We start from the raw sequence: 19724 nt of genomic DNA, 5'->3' as shown, positions 1-19724 counted from the left end.
GCATATGCTTGAGCAGGGTGGGTTTTACTAATGTACCATTTTGTGTTGAGTGGTATAACATCTCGTTACCCTATTTCATGTCCTGTTATCTTTAGACGCAGTATTTTCAATCATTAGCGCTATTAATTTTTTTGCTTTGTTCTTCTGTGGAAACATTTTTGCTTTGTTGTCCTCATTCTTCCTTTTTATTGTTTAGGAGATCATCGCCAAACTGTTAGTGACGTACCCACAACAAGCGATGTGGATGATGATGGCTGTTTCAAAGGTTAGTCATTACAGGGAGAAGTTCAAGAAATTCCATGACCCTCGCATTTGGAAATAACTGTGTTTGGAGATCATAATTTGAAGTATCGATGTAAATGCTGTATCTTGAAGAGAACGTATGCGCATAATCGTCTGCTTGAGGGTCTTCTAGGGGTCTGGTACCAACAATCAATTGTAGACCCGGTCCAGACCTCTTGTTGGCTCACGTTGCTCACGGCCTCATACTAACCGCGGCGGAGAAACACGGTTGCGTTTATTATTAGGAAGAAACACCTAATTATGAGGAAGAAACACCGAAGCGGTAATTATGAGGACCTTCTCATAAAATATTGGCAAATGGAGAAGATGCTATCATAAGAGACAACCGAGGAGTTGTTTTGAACAGTTTGTCACTCGATTAAATAAGTCTTAGCGAAAACTGATTGTCAAGTTTCGCTGCATTAACAAAGTTAAGTTGCTCTCTTTTTTTCTTGATGATGGCTTCATTTCAGGTTATCGAGACGTACGTAAAGCCAAACAGCGCGAGTTAAAAATTATTGATTTGCTTTTTCCACAGTCTTCTTTCGCCATGAGAACAAAGCGTTGCTATCAAATCTTTCATAAGGCAAGGTGAGCTGAGTTTCACTGTTTCTCACTTACTGGAACCACGTTTTATTTTTGTTTAGTTGAATTAAAATATTGTGCGCATTTTTTGTTCAGAAAAGTGGGGTTATGTTTTGAAATTTTTCCACGCTTTCTGATTAGGTGATGAAAATTCATAACCTTCTCATCCAGAAAGTTACTTTGATATTGCAATAAATTATGTTACCAATCGATAAGTAAATGTGTAACAGTTAGGCAAGAAAATTTTTCATCAGATCTGGGAAAGTAAAGGTATAATGCATAGGTTTATACTTTGCCATCAGTAGTGTATGTTTAACGAGCAGTTGCTCTTTTTTCATGATTTTTTTTTAGTTCGCGCGACATTACGTTGAAAAAGTTCCTTGAGGTGAGTTTTTGACGTAGCACTCAACCATTTTTGTTACTCTGCTTGCTTTGACAATGAGTCGGAAATTCCAATGCAATTAAGTTTTTACCTTTTTGTATTAGCTGTATACACAAGGCCTGTCCTACTTGAAGTTGGTGTAAAGGCCAGCACACTTGCGAACTTTCTGAAGCTTACTGGTAGCTTACCCAGCGGTAAAGGTCTGGGTCCGAGTTTCCATCGTTTAGAGAGAGTCCTAAGAGGGAATTAGACCATGGATTTTCCTTGCTTGTGGCGAACGTGTAAAATAAACTCAACAATTTACCTCAACGTTTCTTAGTCTTTCCCTTAAAGATACAATTTTTGTATCTGAAGGGCCAACGAGTGAAAGTTAAGTTTGTCATTACCTCTAATAAAACGAAGAAGATTATTGAAGTCACCTTAAGAGAGACACGTTTCGACTGTACCATTCAGTCGTAGTGATTTTCGTTGGTGAGATGATAGTAAAACACCAAAACGGGAAATAAGGTTGGACAAGGTAAGCAAAGACTGCAAATTACCTAATGAAAAATTTACTTTAAAGGTGGTTCAACTGATATGTATTGGTTTGTCTATGTCAGTAAATGTACGTGACCTCCTGGTGAAGTTAGTATACCTGTGGTAACATGCTTTTCTTTTCCACTTCGCAGCACTCCACAAGACTAGCTGACAGACTGCTTGAAGTTTGCAACAAGGAAGTATCTACCAAAGGTCCTTCCAAAGACAAGTTGAGCATGAGTCATGACTTCTCTGTTCTCAAGAGGCTTGTGTCTGATGGGTGAGATGTTGAACTCTGCTTCCTCGTTATCATACACTTGCTGGCACGACCTGATCGCGTAACTTTGTTAATCATTTGCCATTTAGTTATGATAACAAAAGCTTTGACTGGCCCATCTAGTGGATAAGCTTGTCCGATGTGTCAATTTACCTTGCATAAATCAAAGAATTAAGTTTTTTATCCTTGTGAGCCTTTGAGAAAAAAAGCTTAAATACCCCTAGAAAATGGAAATACTTGTTTGGTGAAGATTATAGAATTCTAAATTGAAATTATTTTGATTTAGTCTTTGTTGTATTTCGTTTTCAGAGATTTTAGTCCCATTATAGTTCCTCTCCAGTCTGCTATGACTGTGACCTTGCCTTCGGGAGCCGGAAGCCATCACGATCACAATCCGTTCCCAGGCTCGCTAGCTTGTATCATCGGCTTTGAGGACACGGTTAGTATGTGTGTGTTGCGTTCCTAGCCAAGATACGTTGCAAGTCATTTTAATTTTGGAGCGACGAAGACGATCATTACATTTCAGTGATAAGCATTTTGGAAGGTCGTTTCTTTGTTTTTGTTTGTTTTGTTGTTTGTTGATTTTTTTCCTTTGCTTTTGCTTTACTTTTGCTCTTTCGTACTTGTATTTTTTTTTTCAATTTTTTGTATCTTTTATAATAGGTTGATGTTCTAGCGTCTCTACAGAAACCGAAGAAAATCACTATTAAAGGCAGTGACGGAAACTCGTACACCATGATGTGTAAACCCAAGGTTTGTTCTTTGTCCTTTTAACAAATTTAAAAAAAAATGTGGTTTTATAGCACAGGTATGAATATTACCGTCCCTTTGGATAATATCGAGGCAGTTTTATCAAATTTCTCAAATAAAGGTCCGCCGTTGCATTTTACAGGGAATGATTTCAGTCTGAGTGGAGAGAGGTACTATGTGATTGTTATGGAGGTTTTTAACCTGAGAGAATAAATTCATCATGATAAAATACAAAAAAGACAAATGTGCTATGCTAGTTTTTTTTTTATTTTATTATCAATCTTGTAGCTTAATCTCACGTAAGAAAATTGCACAGTGACAAAACATTTAACATAGCTCAAGCGTCTGTAGTAAACAAACTCTAAATTCCACCATCCTCTCTCAGTCCTTATTTGCTCTGTATTCTATGACAGGATGATCTTCGAAAGGATTGTAGAACAATGGAATTTAACGCCCTCATCAACAAGGTTTGATCTTTGCTATAACAATTGTCGATCTTTGTATGACAAATTCAGTACAGTCGGTTAGTCAGTCATTCAGTCAATCAGTCACTCATGCAGGCATTCATTCGGTTCATCGGGTAGCCGTTCATTCATCGAATAGATTGTAGCTTTCTAGTTATGTATCAAGGATTATTTGCAATTGATTCTGTTTTGTAAGTATTCGTCAATCTCGGTGTGATAAAAAATATTTTCATAATATTTCTTTTCTCATTTTAGTGTTTAAGAAAAGATCCTGAATCTCGAAGAAGGCAGCTGCACATTCGTACTTATGTAAGTCGTGCTGTTTTAGGTAAATTGAAGGTGTTTTAGAAAGGAGCAATCAAAAGAAAAATCAGTGTGTTTTCCTCGAAGTGCAAATTTAGTTGCTTTCATTTTTTTATGGAAGTTGTTATGGTAATAGTACTGAGTTGAGTTCAATTCGGTCTGTAATCATCCGAGTGGTTGACAAAATCGGAAGACCAAGAAGTGAACGACATTCAGTCCTGTTACCAATTTATCAAAACTATGACAACATCTAAGAAACAATTTAGCCATCGGTTATGCGTTTTCGTTAAAAAAAAAAAACAAAAAACAAAAAACACCTGCATCTCAGCGAGGTGCGTGATAACAGTGCGCTTACATGCGACCTATTGAGAAATTACACAAGCATGACACAAACCATTCACGTTCGATATTTCTGCTATAGTCTTGATTCCTTTAGTTAGAATGACTGTCAGCTTCTTGTTGCTATTGTCATTGATGTTGTGTATGTTATTTCAAACATTTTTTTTCCTCTCTTTTATGGCATGCCACAGCGGAACATTCGCCATACTTTTTCCCAGTTCAATTATGAGTTCCTTTTTTTCCCCAGGCGGTGATTCCTTTAAATGAAGAATGCGGACTGCTAGAATGGGTACAAAATACTCATGGCTTAAGAAACATACTCACGAAAATTTACAAGTAAGGACGTCGTTTCTCCATTTTGTCGTTTTATTCCTTTAACCCGTGAGTGACCGAGGCAGAATTTTTCCTTACATCATCAATATAATAATATTGTAAATTTGATAAATATTAAAAATATTATAATTAAAATTTAATATGATCAAGTATGCAAGTGTTAAGAATACAGAAAAATATCAGTCAAGGGATTATTAGTTGATCCAATACCAAATTCTCTGAACTAACACCACAAGAACTGTATGGCAGACGGTAAGGAGAGTTACGAATGAGATCTTGGGAGTGAAAGGGTCAAGCGTGTCTTAGTGGTTTGATCCAATACTCACGAGTTGACAGAAGTGCACAGAGGTTCATGATCAAATAAATCAGGTTAAAAAATTTGGTCAAGGAAACTAAATCACATCTTTGACTACTTTCTATTTTTACAGAGAGAAAAATATGTATACTCGAGGAGCGGAGCTCAAAAAATTAATGGACAGAGCAGGGAACAAACCTGAGTGCGTCTTTTGTTGGTGTTCATTTTTCTGCGTGACTGTTTTCTTGTTGTGTTCTCTCTTTGGTTTTCTTTTTCTTCATTGGTGTTGAGAAAAAATTCTGTTTCTAAAGAAAATCCAAAGTAAAAGCAAGACAAAAAATAGAATAACAGAAACAAACAGTATATAAAATTATTGTAATCATTTCTTCTGACCAATTGTTTCATAATGTTTTCATGTGAGGAACATCAGACTAGTTCAACCTTAGGGGAAATGATATCTAGAAGAGAGTTGAATTGAGTACGAGTTGATAGGAACTCAAAGTACATACTTGTCGACAGCCTGAGGCACAGATAACGCAAGTGATCAAATTAATATTGCTTAAGTTTTGAATCTGATCGATCGAGATAGTGGCCTTAGTTTTCTAAACCAATCACAGAGGAAGGAAAGCAAGATCAGTGTAGCCATAGGTTACAACACTCAACTGAAAACTAATTCGTTATATGCTTGCTAACTTTAGGGACAAGAAACGTGTCTTCTTGAATGAAATCCTTCCCAGGTGTGTATCTATGTGAACTTTCTCTTGTGGTTTGTGTAATTTTTGCAATTTACAGTACATGAAGTGAAATGATGACATTGCCATTCCACCTTTGTTCACAAATAGGCACCCTTCCGTTTTTCATGAGTGGTTTCTGAAGACGTTTCCTAATCCAACCTCGTGGTGCGTATTTTTTTTTAAGTTCTTTATGGCATCATTCGATCCAGAGGTTCTGTTCTTAAAATATTATAAAATGCAATTAATGTCCATTTCTCTCTACTCTTTATTAGGTACATGAGCCGCCTGGCATACTGCCGAACGTCAGCGGTTATGTGTATGGTGGGTCATATCCTAGGTCTTGGTGATCGCCATGGTGAGAATATTCTGTTTGACGCTACCAGTGGGGCCTGCGTCCATGTCGACTTCAACTGTCTGTTTAAAAAGGTCAGTTCCTTTTATTCCATATGCGAGTTCTGTCACGTTACGTCTTACTGGTTGTGCTAATGACAATATTGAATCTCATTGATCCCTCGTTTACTGCTTGGCACGGCTGCTACTGAACCAGAATTGTCCGATTCAACCCGTCCGATGATCAGAGGCTAATTCTGATTGGACAGGTCAAACCAGGTAGTTTTAAAACTGGCCAATGAGAGTTAATTGCCTTGCACATGCTTGTCTCTACTCTGAGCGCTTTGTTTAACTCAGATGTTTAACCAACTGTTTAACACTTTTATCTTAGAATAACAGTTATAATTTATTGCACTTTTCATTGAGCTTATTATCTGGTAATAGGATTTTGTCCCTTGCCTTTTAGGGATAATCCTGCGGTAATTTTAAATGAGCCGTCCGATTTACATTACTAATATGAATTTGTCATGTGGGTCAGACTTAAAATGGTCACCCGAACAACTGTCCGTAGTTGTACATAAATATGGTGCTCACAAATTTTGCTCTCTAGCTTGGTTACAAAAATATTTTGGTTGCATCGTTGACTGTGATGTAGGCGTAATCCTTGTATGCGTTGTAGTTCAATTTTATCCTTGGTTCTTGTTATATTTTCCTTTGTTTCAAACTTACTATCATACTTTGCAATACCCAAAAACAAAAGAAATAAAATTTGAACCAAGGATAAAATTTAACCACAACATTTGCAAATTACTCTCAAACAGAAAGAGAGGAATATTAAGGAAAAATGTGGAAAATTCAATTTCTCTGTGACTTAGGTGTACTTCGTTTGATAGGGAAGGTTCACCGCGGCAGTAACGCTGATCTTTTTGTGCGCCATTTTTTTCCTTTTTCGCAGGGAGAAACCTTCGATTGTCCGGAACGCGTGCCATTTCGATTGACACATAACATAGTAAATGCTATGGTAAGCGATTCCAAAAAAAAATGATATCTTAAAAAAGGATACGAACAAGCGAACGAAATATGGCAAGTGAGGTCTCGGTTTTCTGATTTTGAAGACAGCCGTAGTGCTTTTAACTGAGATTTATTTTTCATCTTCATATTTTTTCCTTTGGTAGGGTCCTCTTGGATACGAGGGAGTTTTTCGTCGCTCTTGCGAAGTTACCTTGCGTCTTTTGAGAAATCAGTGCGATTCTTTGCTCACGTGAGTTCGAAAATTTTTTGTAACACTACTCAGGCTTTACGACCGAGTGTTTGTTGAAGTAAGTCCTGGGTAATCACATTGGCCAATCAGGCGTGTTGCGAATAAACAAAGATGGGTTCAATTAGAAACCAGAGTACATACAAGTATTGAAATTGCTTAAAGCTCGGGAGTGACTGAGTCGTGTTTGGGTTTCGTTTTGAATCTGAATATTTTAGAAAGTGGCGCGAGTTTTCTGGACCAATCACAAAGCATAGTAAAGCAGGATTACTTTTGACCCTCAACTGCAAATTTCTCTTAAATGCGCCGATGAAGTGACGCTCTAACCTTTGCTTCCTTTCATAGTGTCCTCAGAACCTTTATATATGATCCACTTGTGGAGTGGCAGAGGACTAAGGGAAGGGAATTACTTTCCGAGGCTTCAAAGAATAAAGAAACAGGGGAAGTTACAAATGAAGAGGCGAGTATCTTAATTCACAATCTTCGTGTAAAGAATGTGCAATTTTATGATATCTATAAGAAGATAGACAGCTTCATTTAGTAAATACTTGTACAAGAGATAGTCATATGTTATTCAAGGTAGTCAAATTATGGAGCCAACAAGCATCTCTTCTTCCAATAGGAGCCTATTCCATTTTCCATTTAAAGTAGTCCATCCAAATATTTCCGTTGAACCCTTGTGAGTTAACATATAATTCTTAAGAGTGCTGTAAGACTGATTTTCGCAAAAGCAAATGCAATGTAATTTTTAGCGGCCGAGCAGGAGAAAGAAGAATGTCAGACGGAGCCAATTGTCTCTTCTCCATTTTCAGGGTCTTAAGATTCTGAAAGATGTGGAAAGGCGGATCAAAGGCTTTGAAGGAACCAGCAAGATCATGATTCCTCTCTCGATAGAAGGACAGGTGCATTACCTGATCGAGGTGAGGTCGCTTGATTGTGTGTTGATTTTGGTTTGTTGTTTCATTCCCATTTTGTTGTTGTTTTTTTTTTTTCCACGAATAAAAGCTGCTTTTTCCTCAAGTAGTTGAGCAAAGTGTGGGAGAAAAACTGCGTGTGAATCATTCAAGCGAAAGTTCTAAAATTATTTGTGTTATAGTTAGGAAACTGGAACCTTCTAGAGAGGTCTGGTTTCCAGACCTTATGTCATGTCCCTTGGGTGGACCCTTTAACCTAAATAACCCTTCCACCTACTTTTCTGACGTTATCAAGATGATGGATGTTTTTTTTCCATTTTGCAGGAGGCCACAAGCGATGACAACTTATGCCGGATGTACATTGGATGGGCTCCTTTTCTCTAACGAAAAAGGGAAGATATGTAAACAAGAGATCTTTGTAAACCATGGTAAAGAAGAAGGTTTTTTTTTTTTCAACGAACTGACTTGAGTAGGAAACGCGTTATCGGAATCCAAATATTTGTTTGCGATATTTTTAAGATAGCGGCGATACTGTAGGTTGAGTTCTAAGGGCAATGTTTTCCCCACATATCTTCATGCCTTAACGAAAAACTTAAGAAAGGTCACCGTGGATAAATGTTTTGTGACAGAATTGTTCAAATGATTATGACTTGACTTGCGTTTCTTGCTTCTTGTTAAAGAGATATTGGGTTATAAAATCACAATTCTAGAAAAATAATCTCTGCTTACCTCATTTATTTGAGTTACAACAGTGCGCTGATATTTATTTTCTAGTTGCCCACTGTTCCTTGAAAGCTTCACTCAGAGCGAGGATTAGGGCCAAGTCAGGGTTCCGCGTGGCGCGCCGACCACATTTTTTTCTTTTTTTCTTTTTTTTTTTTTGCGCACCTTTTTTTTTATTTATTTTTTTTATTTTTTCGGACTCGCGCGACAGACTTGACCGAAAAGGAGAGACTGCCTAATGTTTAAGATTTGATGCGTTTGCTTCCCTTTGCGTTTTTGATTTTTTTCCCTATCTCGATTTACTTGTTTTTTTCGAGAATGACTCGATGTTCTAAAGGAAATAGAGGAAAGCAGCTCGCGAAACGGAATAGCGGTAACTTATCTTCTCGCAGAGGGTCATGGGTTTTTTCTTCTATCGATCAATTTTTGGAGAATTTTTTTTTCTATCTTTGCGATAATTTCGCAATATCTTTGTTATAATTTCGTGATCTCTTTTCCGTCGTCGACAGCACATTTCAATTGAATACCTCATGAATTCAGCGTCATTTTAGCGTCATGTCTTTCAATCAAATTACGAACAGCTGCTCATGTATTTTTTGTCAACACACTCGCAGACACACGCTTTAACACTCTCGTCAGGTTTGTTTTTCCTTAAGACTCTTAGTCATCAGTCTACAAATTATCTAACCCGGAAAACTGTCACCATTTCTCGACAAGAATAGAAAATATTTCTAAATGTTTTATGAAAAAGTGTTTTTATCCTCTCTTCACACATGACTAATTCAATGCACTGTGCTATTTTTAATTAATTTATACTGGAAAAAAAAAAACGATAATATAAACCATTTCTTCTTTTTGTCGGTTGATCTCTCAAAAATGTATTTAGACACATTTTGCCCGCGGGAGAGAGAGATCTTGAGCGCCTTAGCGTCTGGATATGAAATTAATAATTAGATTATGGATTTTATAGACGAACTAAAGTTACGATTACTAGAGTTTTATTACAGTTCTCTTTCCTGTCGAGATAACCGGATACATCTGTGTGCTTGAATGAATTTGTTTACTACAGTAAGAGACATTTTCTTTCCTACTCTCCACACTTGAAAAAAATTCGATTACTTATCAACAATTTCCACTCCACTAGATTTAATTATGTTGCCCGTGAAACTGAGATCATTCGAGGCGTAGGGGTACTTTATATTCAAATCTATGTCCTATTGGAAACTGTCGGAAAGAACTCAGCTGTTTTCATCGTCCTCTTGTACAAAGTTGTATGATATAGATATCGATGAAATATCAGAATTTCTGTTTCGAAAACATAATATCTTTACCAAGCACGGTGAACGTTCCGCTTATCTCTTTGCACATGCAGATGGAACTGACATCATGGCAACCCGCTTTACCAAAATGGCGGTTTTACTTTTCACGAAGGGCTTTTTTTGTGTTATGAATATCAAGCCTGGTTCAACCTTAAGTTCATTGGAAAAAATTATTTCGTGATATTTTTTCATGTCAAAATTAAAGTTTCTTGTCCACGGGCTGAGTTACCGTGCAGGTGTCTTGTGCATTCGGTGCTCTTCAAGTATATTTTAAATTATATGTGATCTAAATGAGCGATCGTTATCCTTATAATAAATGGCAAAATAACTTGATTAAACTTTGCTTGATTTTAGTTTGGAGGCAGGGACAGCTGTACACTCTTCATTCATCTTATTTTTATTTTGCACTATTGAGGGCGCGGTCCGCAAGAAGGCCACTGACTTGTTCTGACAAGCTCAAAAGTATAGGTGTGTTAATTTGAGCAATAACTTTAGAGCTAGAACTATCAGATTTGTAAAGAGTTTATTTTTTTCGTAAAACGACAGGATATTTTGCTTAGATAGGATAAAGGAAACAACATATTTTTATTATTGGATGAAATTCAGACTTAACATGTGTGAACTTATGCTGCAAAAAGCAACCCTATATGACAACAGGGCTCTGTGAAGCATGAAATTGAAAATGTAAGAACGTTATCCTATTTTCTTACAATACTCCACATTTATTGCTCCTGCCTCCTATGAATGTCACTACTCAGTAACAACGCCAGCGGTCCTCCTATCTCAGCTGACTAACAATTAGATTCCGTATCTTCTCCCTCAACCTCAACCAGCAGGCGAGTGGGATCGGTTCGTAATATTCATAGTTCTATTTCTGGCGTTCGGCGGTTTCTTTTTTCGATTTTTACCATCTTAATGGCTGGTCCCCTCTTTGTACAACACAAGCGCAGCGCTTGCTGAAACTCAGGAATTCTGAATACATAGACAATCGGATTGACAAAAGAGTTAGAATAATTTAGAATGATCGCCATGTGATAAAACTTCCATGGTATTGATTTCTTAGTTATATAGATTAATATGTTCAAGATGATTATGGGAAGCCAACATAATAAAGCCAGTACGGACACCAGAAGTAGGGTCTTTGTTAAGCGTCTGTTTCGGGAAGCTCCATTTCGATGCTGTGAGTCAACACTCTTGTGTTGAAAATTTCTCCAGATGGCGATGTTACAGACACGTATGATGACTGTTATACCCAACAGAACGGGGACAGAGACATACAAAGCCAATCCAATTGAACTTGAAACATAGAACAAAGTTATTAATGTAGACAACAAGACAGCGAATGTCCAAAGAAAGAAAATGGTGATGCGGTATGTTCTGGTGGATAATAAACGGTGTTTAAAGGGCCAAAATACGGCATAAAATCTCTCACAGGAAATAGAGGCTGCAGATATGTACGAACCAAACAAAAACATGTTATCGATACTTGTGTAAAATATTTTGTAGGCCATGTGTTCAAAGTCATATTTCGCTGTCCAAAGCTGATAGTAGCTCCCGACAAAGAAAATGTAAAAGGGCAGACTGAAGGCTCCTAACATAAAATCAGCAAACGCCATATTCAAAACTAGGAATAAACTTTTCCTGCGAAGTGGTTTGGCAACTGCAAAGAGAACCAAAGTGAGCAAGTTTCCTGCAATGATTAGGACAGAAGATAAGATGAAAGCGCTGCATAGTGCGAGGCCTTCTGATTTGGAAGGAAAACTTCTTGTGGATGCAGATGCATTCTCCAGGGTTTTGTTCACTTCCCACGAGTCAATCATTATTAACTTATGACCAAATGAATTATGGTAAACAATTTTTTGTCTGAATAAAATGCTTTTTTTCAAAGAAGAGGAACTCGATCTTCTGCAACAAAACCAAACAACAGTAGCTGAAAAGTTATTTGTATCTCGCGGTAATGGTATTCAAGGTATCACGTGGTCCGGATAGACAAGACATCTCAGGTTAAACGAATATCGTCAATAAAACGGCTGTTCATCAAAGAACGTATCAGCATGTTTTTTCCTGCTATAACGACAAGAACTGCACAGTTTTACGCTTGTTTAAGTTTTAACAAATTTCTTGTCTGGCTCAAAACTACTGCACTAGTGGACTGGAAAGTTATCCTTTCTCAATGAGATAATCCTCATTAGTGATAGACGAAAGGTGTAATAATACTTCAGGATAATTAGCTCTAGACACATGCTGGTAGATGCACTGTTTAATTTTGCATAAATGAATAAAAATAAAGGAATCGACAATCGTACATTGCGTTGGCGCTAAGGCTCAAGATGGAAAAATGCGTTGAATCATGATTACAAAAGCAACATTGGGGGTCATTTTCAATTTACAAAATTCTTATTTATTGAACTTGGCCTTACCGACAGGTTTTCAGGTAGACGGCCAAAATCGGCCTGTGGCAAATCGCAAGAAACGCTATTACCAAAGCCATTGAATACGTAACTTTCGGTTTTTCTTTTTGTAAATTGGTTTTCTTCCCCTTCAATAGGAGGTTGAACGTCAATGTCCTTGAGCAAAACGGATTTATAAATGTTCTAGTCGCCATAATCTGAGGAATTTCCGACAAACTACCTTGTATTGAGAATCGTGAAGGCTTTGCCGTTTATTCATCAACCTGACCGAGTGGTGCGAAAGGCGAGTGACGTGTCAGCAGCTGATTGGTGATATCAAACACACGTGAAAAAATATCGTATTTTTTCACATGTGTTGTCGCGGCTTTTCTCAGGGCCGGAAATCTTATTATAACACCGTAGTTTATTTGATAAATATATTTATCGACAAATGGAAAATTTGCCATTGGCTGATTTTGGCCGTGTTCTTGAAAAGATTTCTTTCAACCTTAAGTTCAGAGAAAAAATATTATTTCCTGGTATTTCTTTATGTTAAAATTAAAGTGTTTTGTCCGCGGGCTGAGTTACCGTGCAGGTGTCTTGTGCATTCGGTGTTCTTTAAATATGTTTTAAATTGTACTTTATCTAAAGTCGGTAAGATGGCCATTGACGTGTCCTGACAACCTTAAAAGTATAGATGTGTGAATTTGAGCAATAACTTAAGAGCTGGAATTATCATATTTATAGAGATTTTATATTTTTATAACATGACAGGATATTTTGCTCAGATAGGATAAATTAAATAATATATTTTTATTATTAGATGAAATTAAGACTTAACTGGTGTGAACTTATGCTGCAAAATGCAACCCTACACAACAACAGGGCTCTGTGAAGCAAAGAATTTAAAATCTAAGAACGTTATCCTATTTTTTTTACAATACTCCACATTTTTGGCTCCTTCCTCCTATGGATGTCACTATTCAGTAACATCGCGGAAGGTCCTCTTATCTCAGCTGACTAAAACTTAGTTTCCATATATTCTCGTTCAACATCAACTTGCAGGCGAGTGGGATCGTTGTGGAGTATTCTTAGTTCTATCTCTGGCGTTCTAAGTGCAGCCGTTCGGTTTCTTCCTTTGAATTTTACCATCTTAATGGCTGGTGTCCTCTTCGTGCAACATAAACGTAGCGCTTGCTGAAACTCAGGAATTCTGAATACATAGACAATCGGATTGACAAAAGAGTTAGAATAATTTAAAATGTTCAGCATGTGATAAAACTTCCATGGTATTGATTTCTTAGTTATATAGATTAATACGTTCAAGATGATTATGGGAAGCCAACATAATAAAGCCAGTACGGACACCAGAAGTAGGGTCTTTGTTAAGCGTCTGTTTCGGGAAGCTCCATTTCGATGCTGTGAGTCAACACTCTTGTGTTGAAAATTTCTCCAGATGGCGATGTTACAGACACATATGATGACTGTTATACCCAACAGAACGGGGACAGAGACATACAAAGCAAATCCAATTGAACTTGAAACATAGAACAAAGTTATTAATGTAGACAACAAGACAGCGAATGTCCAAAGAAAGAAAATGGTGATGTGGTATGTTCTGGTGGACAATAAACGGTGTTTAAAGGGCCAAAATACGGCATAAAATCTCTCACAGGAAATAGAGGCTGCAGATATGTACGAACCAAACAAAAACATGTTATCGATACTTTTGTAAAATATTTTGTAGGCCATGTGTTCAAAGTCATATTTCGCTGTCCAAAGCTGATAGTAGCTCCCGACAAAGAAAATGTAAAAGGGCAGACTGAAGGCTCCTAACATAAAATCAGCAAACGCCATATTCAAAACTAGGAATAAACTTTTCCTGCGAAGTGGTTTGGCAACTGCAAAGAGAACCAAAGTGAGCAAGTTTCCTGCAATGATTAGGACAGAAGATAAGATGAAAGCGCTGCATAGTGCGAGGCCTTCTGATTTGGAAGGAAAACTTCTTGTGGATGCAGATGCATTCTCCAGGGTTTTGTTCACTTCCCACGAGTCAATCATTATTAACTTATGACCAAATGAATTATGGTAAACAATTTTTTGTCTGAATAAAATGCTTTTTTTCAAAGAAGAGGAACTCGATCTTCTGCAACAAAACCAAACAACAGTAGCTGAAAAGTTATTTGTATCTCGCGGTAATGGTATTCAAGGTATCACGTGGTCCAGATAGACAAGACATCTCAGGTTAAACGAATACCGTCAATAAAACGGCTGTTCATCAAAGAACGTATCAGCATGTATTCTCCTGCTATAACGACAAGAACTGCACAGTTTTACGCTTGTTTAAGTTTTAACAAATTTCTTGTCTGGCTCAAAACTACTGCACTAGCAGACTGGAAAGTTATCCTTTCTCAATAAGAGATAATCTTCATTAAGTGATAGACGGAAGCCGGTGTAATAATACTTCAGGATAATTAGCTCTAGACACATGCTGGTAGATGCACTGTTTAATTTTGCATAAATGAATAAAAATAAAGGAATCGACAATCGTACATTGCGTTGGCGCTAAGGCTCAAGATGGAAAAATGCGTTGAATCATGATTACAAAAGCAACAATGGGGGTCATTTTCAATTTACAAAATTCTTATTTATTGAACTTGGCCTTACCGACAGGTTTGTCAAGTAGACGGCCAAAATCGGCCTGCGGCAAATCGCAAGAAACGCTATTACCAAAGCCATTGAATACGTAACTTTCGGTTTTTCTTTTTGTAAATTGGTTTTCTTCCCCTTCAATAGGAGGTTGGACGTCAATGTCCTTGAGCAAAACGGATTTATAAATGTTCTAGTCGCCATAATCTGAGGAATTTCCGACAAACTATCTTGTATTGAGAATCGTGAAGTTTTTCCGTTCATTCATCAACCTGACCTACTTGTTCTGAAAGGCGAGTGACGTGTCAGCAGCTGATTGGTGATATCAAACACACGTGAAAAAATATCGTATTTTTTCACATGTGTTGTTGCGGCTTTTCTCAGGGCCGGAAATCTTTTTATAACACCGTAGTTTTTATGATAAATATATTTATCGACAAATGGAAAATTTGCCATTGGCCGATTTTGGCCGTGTTCTTGAAAAGATTTCTTCTCATGTAGTGAGAAAGACAGTCACCGGGAATTTTGAAAGTTACGCGCATTGTTTGTTTTAATTCAACGCATTTTGAGCCTTATTGCCAACGCACTTTATCACCTATCTTAAGGGAATGTGGATCCTACCTCAATAAATTTAAAGTTGACTTCTCTTTTCAGTAAAGGGCCATTGTGTTTATATAATAAACAATATGATAAATGGTTGCTTGCAGATATGGAATTTCTTCTCTCATGTTCAACTAGAAATCTTACAAGTTTACTGCGCTCACTCGTGTTCTATCGAGTTGAACACTCGAAAAAAATTCCATATTTATGCGCACCCTGGATTATTCTCTAGAGATATTGATGAAATGCCAGAATAATATTCATCTTGTTTCGAAAACAGAATATCCTCACAGCGCGAATTACCATAGCATTTTTCTTTTCACACACGACGACACCTTTACTCATGGCAACCGGCTCATCCAAATGGTAGTTTTTTTTTATTTATTTCAAGATGGGTTTTATTTTCATTATTATTTTGCAAACAAAGTTTTGGCTTAGATCAGCTAACAGTTCGGAGGAAAAAGTTTATCGTATTTTCGCAAAAAAACCCCATCTATATGACTTCAACTTTTCATGTCTCTCTCTAAGTAATATCAATACCGGGGGTCATCTCTTCCCCTTTCAAACTCTTCTTACAGGCGAGTGGATCGACTCCTACTATTCTTAGCGTTATCACCGGCGTTCTAAGTGCAACCGATTTTTTTTCGATTTGTTCCGTCTCAATGGCTGCTCTTCTCCTCGTACAGCAAGAACGTAGCGCTTGCTGAAACTCAGGAATACTAATTGCATTGTTAATAGTTGACCTTGTGGACATATCCCAAAGTGTTGATTTATATAATTCAGAACTACGAAGTATATTGGATTTCCACACACCACTCTCGACTCGCACAGTGACAGTTCGTCCAGCCGCACCATGGTACTCCAATCAAATCAAGATTAAAGTGGGGAAAAAAAGACAGCTGGAAAGGCTTTGGAGGAAAAGTCGATTACCGCAAGATCGACTAAGTTTCACTGGACATACAGCAACATACAAAGCAGATTCAAATGTAAAAAACACCAATAGAAAAAAAGTAATATTGTAAACAACAAGGCAGCGAATGTCCAAAGTTTGAAAAAGAATCATAATAATTATACGGCAGACAGTAAGGAGAATTGCTATTGAGATCTTGGAGGTGAAAGAGCTAAACGATCATGACTCACCTTGTGTTTACTGTGTAAAGAGTTATTGGGTTATAAAATCACAATTCTAGAAAAATAATCTTACTAAAGTACCTCATGTATTTGATTTAAATCAGTGCGCTGATATTTATTTCCTAGTTTCCCACTGTTCCTTGAAAGCTTCACTCAGAGCGAGGATTAGGGCCAAATCTTGTTCGCGAGTCCAGAGTTTTTCGAACAGACTTGACCGAAAAGGAAAGACTACTTGTGGTCTAGAAGAAAGCCGAGTGTCAAAGATTTGATAGGTTTGCTTCCGTTTGCGTATCTGATCGTCTTTCCCTTTCTCGATTTTCCTTGTTCTTTTTAGAGGATGACATGAGCTTCTTAAAGAAATAGAGGAAAGCAGCCCGCGACACGGAATAGCTATCTTCTCGCTGAGGTTTGGTCATGGGTTTTTTCCTCTATCGATCAATTTCTCTTTTCCGTCGTCGACAGCACATTTTAATCGAATACCTCATGAATTCAGCGTCCTTTTAGCGTCATGTCTTTTCATCAAATTACGAACAGCTCCTCATGTATTTTTTTTTACACATTCGGAGCCACACACTTTAACACTCTCGTCAGGTTTGTTTTTCCTCAAGTTTCTTCCTTAGTCATCAGTCTAGAAATCACCTAACCCGTAAAACCGTCACCATTTCTCGGTGAGAGGAGGAAACATTCCTCAATGTTTTATGGGAAAAAAAGCGTATTTATCCTTTCAGAGAAAACGTGCTTCAGACATGTGTAATTCGATGCACTGTGCTATTTTTAGCTATTTTTACTGAAAAAAAGATAAAACCCACATCTTCTTTGCGTGAGTGCCTCAGGGTCTGGAAACATGAAAACAATAATAAAGTTATGGGTTTTAAAGATGAACTCAAGTTACGATTACTGGACGTTTTATTAGAGTTCTCTTTCCTGTTGAGATAACCGGACATATATGTGTGCTTAAATGAGTATATTTATATAAATAAGAGATATTTTATTTCCTAGTCTCCACACATTAAAATAATTCGATAGCTTATCAACAATTTCCACTCCACTAGTTTTAATTATGTTGCCCGTGAAACTGAGATCTTTCGAGGCAAAGAGGTACTTAATCTTCAAACCTATCTCTTATTACAAACTGTCGGAAGGAACTCAGCTGTTATCATCGCCCAATTGTACAAAGTTTTATAATATAGATAGCGATAAAATATCAGAATTTCTGTTCGGAAAGTATGATATCTTTACCACGCGCAGTGAACGTTCCACTTACCTCCTCGCACGTGCAGATAACAGTGACGTCATGGTAACCTGCTTTATCAAAATGGCGGTTTTCCTTTTCACGAAGGGCATTTTTTATATTACGAACATCAAGCCTGATTCAACCTTAAGTTCAGAGAAAAAAGATTATTTCCTGGTATTTCTTTATGTTAAAATTAAAGTGTTTTGTCCACGGGCTGAGTTACCGTGCAGGTGTCTTGTGCATTCGGTGTTCTTTAAATATGTTTTAAATTGTACTTTATCTAAAGTCGGTAAGATGGCCATTGACGTGTCCTGACAACCTTAAAAGTATAGATGTGTGAATTTGAGCAATAACTTAAGAGCTGGAATTATCATATTTATAGAGATTTTATATTTTTATAACATGACAGGATATTTTGCTAAGATAGGATAAATAAAATAATATATTTTTATTATTAGATGAAATTAAGACTTAACTGGTGTGAACTTATGCTGCAAAAAGCAACCCTACACAACAACAGGGCTCTGTGAAGCAAAAAATTGAAAATATAAGAACGTTATCCTATTTTTTTTACAATACTCCACATTTATGGCTTCTTCCTCCTATGGATGTCACTATTCAGTAACAACGCGGAAGGTCCTCTTATCTCAGCTGACTAAAACTTAGTTTCCATATATTCTCGTTCAACATCAATTTGCAGGCGAGTGGGATCGTTGTGGAGTATTCTTAGTTCTATCTCTGGCGTTCTAAGTGCAGCCGTTCGGTTTCTTCCTTTGAATTTTACCATCTTAATGGCTGGTGTCCTCTTCGTGCAACATAAACGTAGCGCTTTCTGAAACTCAGGAATTCTGAATACATAGACAATCGGATTGACAAAAGAGTTAGAATAATTTAAAATGTTCACCATGTGATAAAACTTCCATGGTATTGATTTCTTAGTTATATAGATTAATACGTTAAAGATGATTAAGGGAAGCCAACATAATAAAGCGAGTATGGACACGAGAAGGAGTGTCTTTGTTAAGCGTCTGTTTCGCGATGCTCCATTTCGATACTGTGAGTCAACGCTCTCGTGTTGAAAGTTTTTCCAGATCACGATGTTACAGACACAAATGATGATTGTTAGACCCAACAGAACTAGGACAGAGACATACAATGCAGATCTAATTGAAGTAAACACCGATAGTAAAGTTAATGTTGTAGACAACAAGGCAGCGTGTGTCCAAAGTATAAAAATGGCGATGCGGTACGTTTTTTTGGACAGTAATCGGTGTTTAAACGGCCAATATACGGCGTACAATCTCTCACAAGATATAAAGACTGCAGATAGATATGAGCCGAACATAAAAATGGCATCGATGCATCTGAAGACCACAAGATAAAAGCCGTATTTTGCTGTCCAAAGCTGATGGGCATGTCCAACAATGTAAATGTAAAAGGGTACAGAGAAGGTTCCCAACATCAAATCAGCAAACGCCATGTTCATAACTAGGAATAAACTTTTCTTACGAAGTCGTTTGGTAACCGTAAAGAGAACCAGAGTGAGCAAGTTTCCTGCAATGATAAGGACCAAAGATAAAATAAGAGCGCTGTATAGTGCGATCCCTTCTGCCTTGGAAGGAAAACTTCTTGTAAATGTAGATGCATTCTCCATGGTTTTGTTCACTGCCGACGAGTCAATTACTATAAACTTATCACTAAATGGATCACGGTAAGCAGTTTTTTTTTTTCGGAAAAAAAAGCGTTTTTTCAAAGGAGAGGAACTCAACCTTTTGCAACAACACCAAGCAACAAAGGCTGACAAGTTATTTGTATTTCGTGGTAATTATATTCAAGGAGTCACGTGATCGAGGAAGACAAGACATTTTGGGTTCAACTAATACCGTCAATAAAAATGGAATTTACGGCGTTTGAGT

The 19724-nt window shown here is 37.3% G+C and overlaps 3 protein-coding genes and 1 pseudogene across 3 annotated transcripts in view; 1 reads left to right on the top strand and 3 right to left on the bottom strand.

The window, feature by feature from the left end:
* The window catches only part of LOC113670487 (serine/threonine-protein kinase atr), a 44808-nt gene extending 36328 nt beyond the window's left edge, over positions 1-8480 (top strand). Inside the window, exons 53-70 of the mRNA XM_089208907.1 lie at positions 197-265; positions 821-873; positions 1219-1252; positions 1918-2045; positions 2352-2481; positions 2706-2795; positions 3206-3259; positions 3512-3565; positions 4146-4234; positions 4660-4728; positions 5225-5263; positions 5369-5425; positions 5533-5686; positions 6546-6611; positions 6766-6851; positions 7194-7308; positions 7661-7768; positions 8087-8480. Of these exons, the coding sequence (XP_089065033.1) occupies positions 197-265; positions 821-873; positions 1219-1252; positions 1918-2045; positions 2352-2481; positions 2706-2795; positions 3206-3259; positions 3512-3565; positions 4146-4234; positions 4660-4728; positions 5225-5263; positions 5369-5425; positions 5533-5686; positions 6546-6611; positions 6766-6851; positions 7194-7308; positions 7661-7768; positions 8087-8146 (1455 nt within the window). The 3' untranslated portion in view covers positions 8147-8480. The remainder of the gene's footprint in view (positions 1-196; positions 266-820; positions 874-1218; positions 1253-1917; positions 2046-2351; positions 2482-2705; positions 2796-3205; positions 3260-3511; positions 3566-4145; positions 4235-4659; positions 4729-5224; positions 5264-5368; positions 5426-5532; positions 5687-6545; positions 6612-6765; positions 6852-7193; positions 7309-7660; positions 7769-8086) is intronic.
* A 2029-nt stretch (positions 8481-10509) lies between these two features.
* Positions 10510-11624, bottom strand: LOC113670486 (trace amine-associated receptor 7b). Its single transcript, XM_089209157.1, is given in 2 exon segments — positions 10510-10667; positions 10670-11624. Coding segments are annotated over 2 exon segments (993 nt in total). The 3' UTR covers positions 10510-10629.
* Positions 11625-13248: 1624 nt separating this feature from the next.
* On the bottom strand, positions 13249-14255 carry LOC149053253 (beta-1 adrenergic receptor-like; annotated as a pseudogene).
* Positions 14256-15813: 1558 nt separating this feature from the next.
* On the bottom strand, positions 15814-19462 carry LOC149053252 (beta-1 adrenergic receptor-like). The gene has a single exon (XM_089182689.1). The coding sequence runs from the start codon at positions 19460-19462 to the stop codon at positions 18464-18466; it is 999 nt and encodes a 332-aa protein (XP_089038815.1). The 3' UTR covers positions 15814-18463.
* Between the last annotated feature and the right edge of the window lie 262 nt (positions 19463-19724).

Source organism: Pocillopora damicornis, chromosome 1 (assembly GCF_964200805.1).
Source record: "Pocillopora damicornis chromosome 1, jaPocDami1.2, whole genome shotgun sequence".
In the NCBI taxonomy this organism is placed as follows: Eukaryota; Metazoa; Cnidaria; class Anthozoa; order Scleractinia; family Pocilloporidae; genus Pocillopora; species Pocillopora damicornis.
This window is presented reverse-complemented; position numbering and strand designations above follow the sequence as displayed.

Bases quoted from the DNA above. Each gene is read 5' to 3' on its own strand.
- LOC149053252 (XM_089182689.1), bottom strand. From the start codon at position 19,462: ATGGAGAATGCATCTACATTTACAAGAAGTTTTCCTTCCAAGGCAGAA.